Source organism: Kryptolebias marmoratus, linkage group LG15, assembly GCF_001649575.2.
Source record: "Kryptolebias marmoratus isolate JLee-2015 linkage group LG15, ASM164957v2, whole genome shotgun sequence".
Lineage (NCBI taxonomy): Eukaryota > Metazoa > Chordata > Actinopteri > Cyprinodontiformes > Rivulidae > Kryptolebias > Kryptolebias marmoratus.
The window spans coordinates 34,318,458-34,321,192 of NC_051444.1; the positions used below are offsets into that span (position 1 = coordinate 34,318,458).

The 2,735-nt window shown below is 39.5% G+C and overlaps 1 protein-coding gene across 1 annotated transcript in view; it reads right to left on the reverse strand.

Moving 5' to 3' along the window:
- The window catches only part of dis3l (DIS3 like exosome 3'-5' exoribonuclease), a 29,683-nt gene that overhangs the window by 2,647 nt on the left and 24,301 nt on the right, over positions 1-2,735 (reverse strand). The window contains exons 14-17 of the mRNA XM_017439713.3: positions 1,511-1,665; positions 1,198-1,376; positions 978-1,123; positions 374-545 (exon numbers count right to left, since the gene is read on the reverse strand). Coding sequence (XP_017295202.1) covers positions 374-545; positions 978-1,123; positions 1,198-1,376; positions 1,511-1,665 — 652 coding nt within the window. The remainder of the gene's footprint in view (positions 1-373; positions 546-977; positions 1,124-1,197; positions 1,377-1,510; positions 1,666-2,735) is intronic.

Consider the following 2,735-nt stretch of genomic DNA (forward strand, 5'->3'; position numbering starts at 1 on the left):
CCAGCCACTATGGCTGGTTCCAACAAGACAATGATCACATCAGAACTGGTTTCTGATTGGATAAACCGGCTAACATTAAGCTTCCAGAATGGCCTTCCAAAAGCCCCAAACTCAACTTAATTGAAAATTTGTGGACTTTTATTAAAAGCTGGGTTTGTTCTAAATAAACTCTACAAACTCAGTCAAGAAGAGAGGTGAAATATCAGCCAGAAGCTTGTTGATGGAGACAAAAAGCCAAATATTAGTGGCATGTATGGATATATTTCAGCATTTATGTATTTTTTTTGTTCCCATGTGAGGATCAGAGAAATTCACCATAAATTCAAGCTTGTTTTTCAAACTGCCTTCATGTTTTTTGGTGACGCTGACTCACTGTGATGTGATCGAAGAGCCTGAAGCTGGCGCTGCCGCAGCAGGACGTGGTGCTGATGTAGTCTGAGTATCGTCGAACTGAGCCGCTCTGCCACTCACAGCTGCCGTCTGACCCCACTGCCACCACCTGACCATCTCTGTTTGTCATATACACCGGACCTTTCACACCATACCTGAGAACAACACACCTGAGATCAGAGCTTTTATCACAGAATTCAGTTCTGTTTGATTATAAAACATGAGCCTTTCTGTCTCCATCAGTGGATCACAAAAACAATAAGCTGGTTCCACTGATGTTCATGCCTTCCTTTTTTTTTAGAGAAAAATGTCCTGAAATACTGATACAAGATGCACTTGTTCTAAAAGCAAACATTTGATTCTGCTGTTTTTCCTTTGAATAATCAGAATCACTGAAACTGTTGCAGCTAACCAAACAACAGAGATCTGATCAGTCAGAACCTCCTTGATCCAACACTTGAGATCAGATCAGAACAAACCTATTGAAAGCTACATGAGCACAACTGTTTTAGCAAATCACTAAGCCTACCTCTAACAGGAAATATTTTCCTTTCAATAAGTCTGTATGCTTCCAGATCAGTTCTTACTTTGGGACGAACACCAGCACACCATTGTCTCGGATGGAGTAGATGATGGCGTCGGCCACGCAGCACGGGTCCTTCTGAGGATCTCGTTCTTTGAAGAAAAGACACTGAAACACCCCGACAGATGATTTCTGGGCCAGCAGAGCTGCCTGCAAACACCAGATCTCATTCGATCAGAAAGAACCCAAGAGTTGTGCTCCAGAAACAATAAAACAGATCCCACCTTGTTCCTGCTGTTAATGTGCCCAGCCAGTTCCTCCAACTCTTTATTACCGCTCTGTGGTTTAACAAGCTCCGCCCCTTCTTCAACTGCCAGAGCTGCAGTTAGCAGGCGGTGCACCACTATGTCGGCATACCGACGGATCGGTGAAGTAAAGTGGGTGTAGCGATCCAGAGCCAGACCTGACAAAGCAAAACACCAGGCTTCAGCTTGGGTTTGATCACAGATGATTTCATCAGTAATCAGGAGGTGGTTTTATCAGATAGCAGGAGAAGATGACAAATTGGCTTTAAGCAGGAGAAACTGCAGTGTTTACCATAATGGTAGAACTGGTCTTCAGGATGAGAACCAGTGGAGAAGTACAAAGCCTGGGACATGGCTTGGGTGGCCATCATTCTGAGCAGCCTGTTCACCAGCCCGTCCTGGGGGTCCACAGCCCTGTCCAAAGAGTCAGCTAAGGCCTTGTTGTTCCTGCAGGAGCACAATTATGGGGCGCCGTTTGTAAAGGAGCTTGTGCTCAAAATTCATGCCTAAATTTTGTCACATTTAGCTTCAAACACTGTTTTAAAATGTAGTGTTGATTTTCTGATGTCACTTTTTACAACATTTAGCTAATTACATGTAATTGTTACAGCTACATGCTAAATATAAATCTAAATGCTAAATGTTAAATGTTAAATCTAATTGCTAAATGTTAAATCTAAATGTTAAATGTTAAATCTAAATGTTAAATCTAAATGTTAAATCTAAATGCTAAATGTTAAATCTAAATGTTTAATCTAAATGTTAAATGTTAAATCTAAATGCTAAATGTTGAAACTAAATGTTTAGCTAATATGCTAATTTTTTATGCCTGAAACAGGAAGTACCTGGAAGAAAGTACCAAAATAAAAGCTTTATGTATTATATGCTAAAAAAAAACCAAAACCTTAACAAACTTAAGGCTGACAGCGGACTGTAACAAGGTAAATATATTTATGCTCAACTTTCAGCTTTATTGTACAAAAGATTGTTATTTTACCTGTTTCAGCCTCTCAATGTTAAGTTACTGTTTTTGCATGTAGTTCCATTGGGGTGCCTCTAGGTGGCACTTATTGTGCCTTAAAGTCTGGTGTCTTATATATGACAAAAGTTCAAAAATGGACCATTTATTGACAGTGCGTCTTATAATCCAGTGCGTCCTATAGTGCAGAAAATCATGGCACTTTCTGTTTTTGACCTCTACATTATCTTCTTTGTCATCATGAAATGATGAATTATAGAAAATTACAAATTATGTAATTCATGCATACAGAATTATAATGTGTTCAAATTACTAACATCATTAGTCTATGTTCATTTGCATGAAAAAAACAAAACAAACAAAAAAATGATTTTTTACTTTTTTTGACCTTTGAATACCCAAATGTGATTCAAGCCAGAACTAATTGTGGCATTCTGCGAGTTTGCTTCCTGGTTGCCCACTCCTGTTTGTGATTGGTCGGCAGTTTAATCATCATCAGCTGCAGCAGTTCTGCAGCGCTGTAGGTACTTAAGGCTGC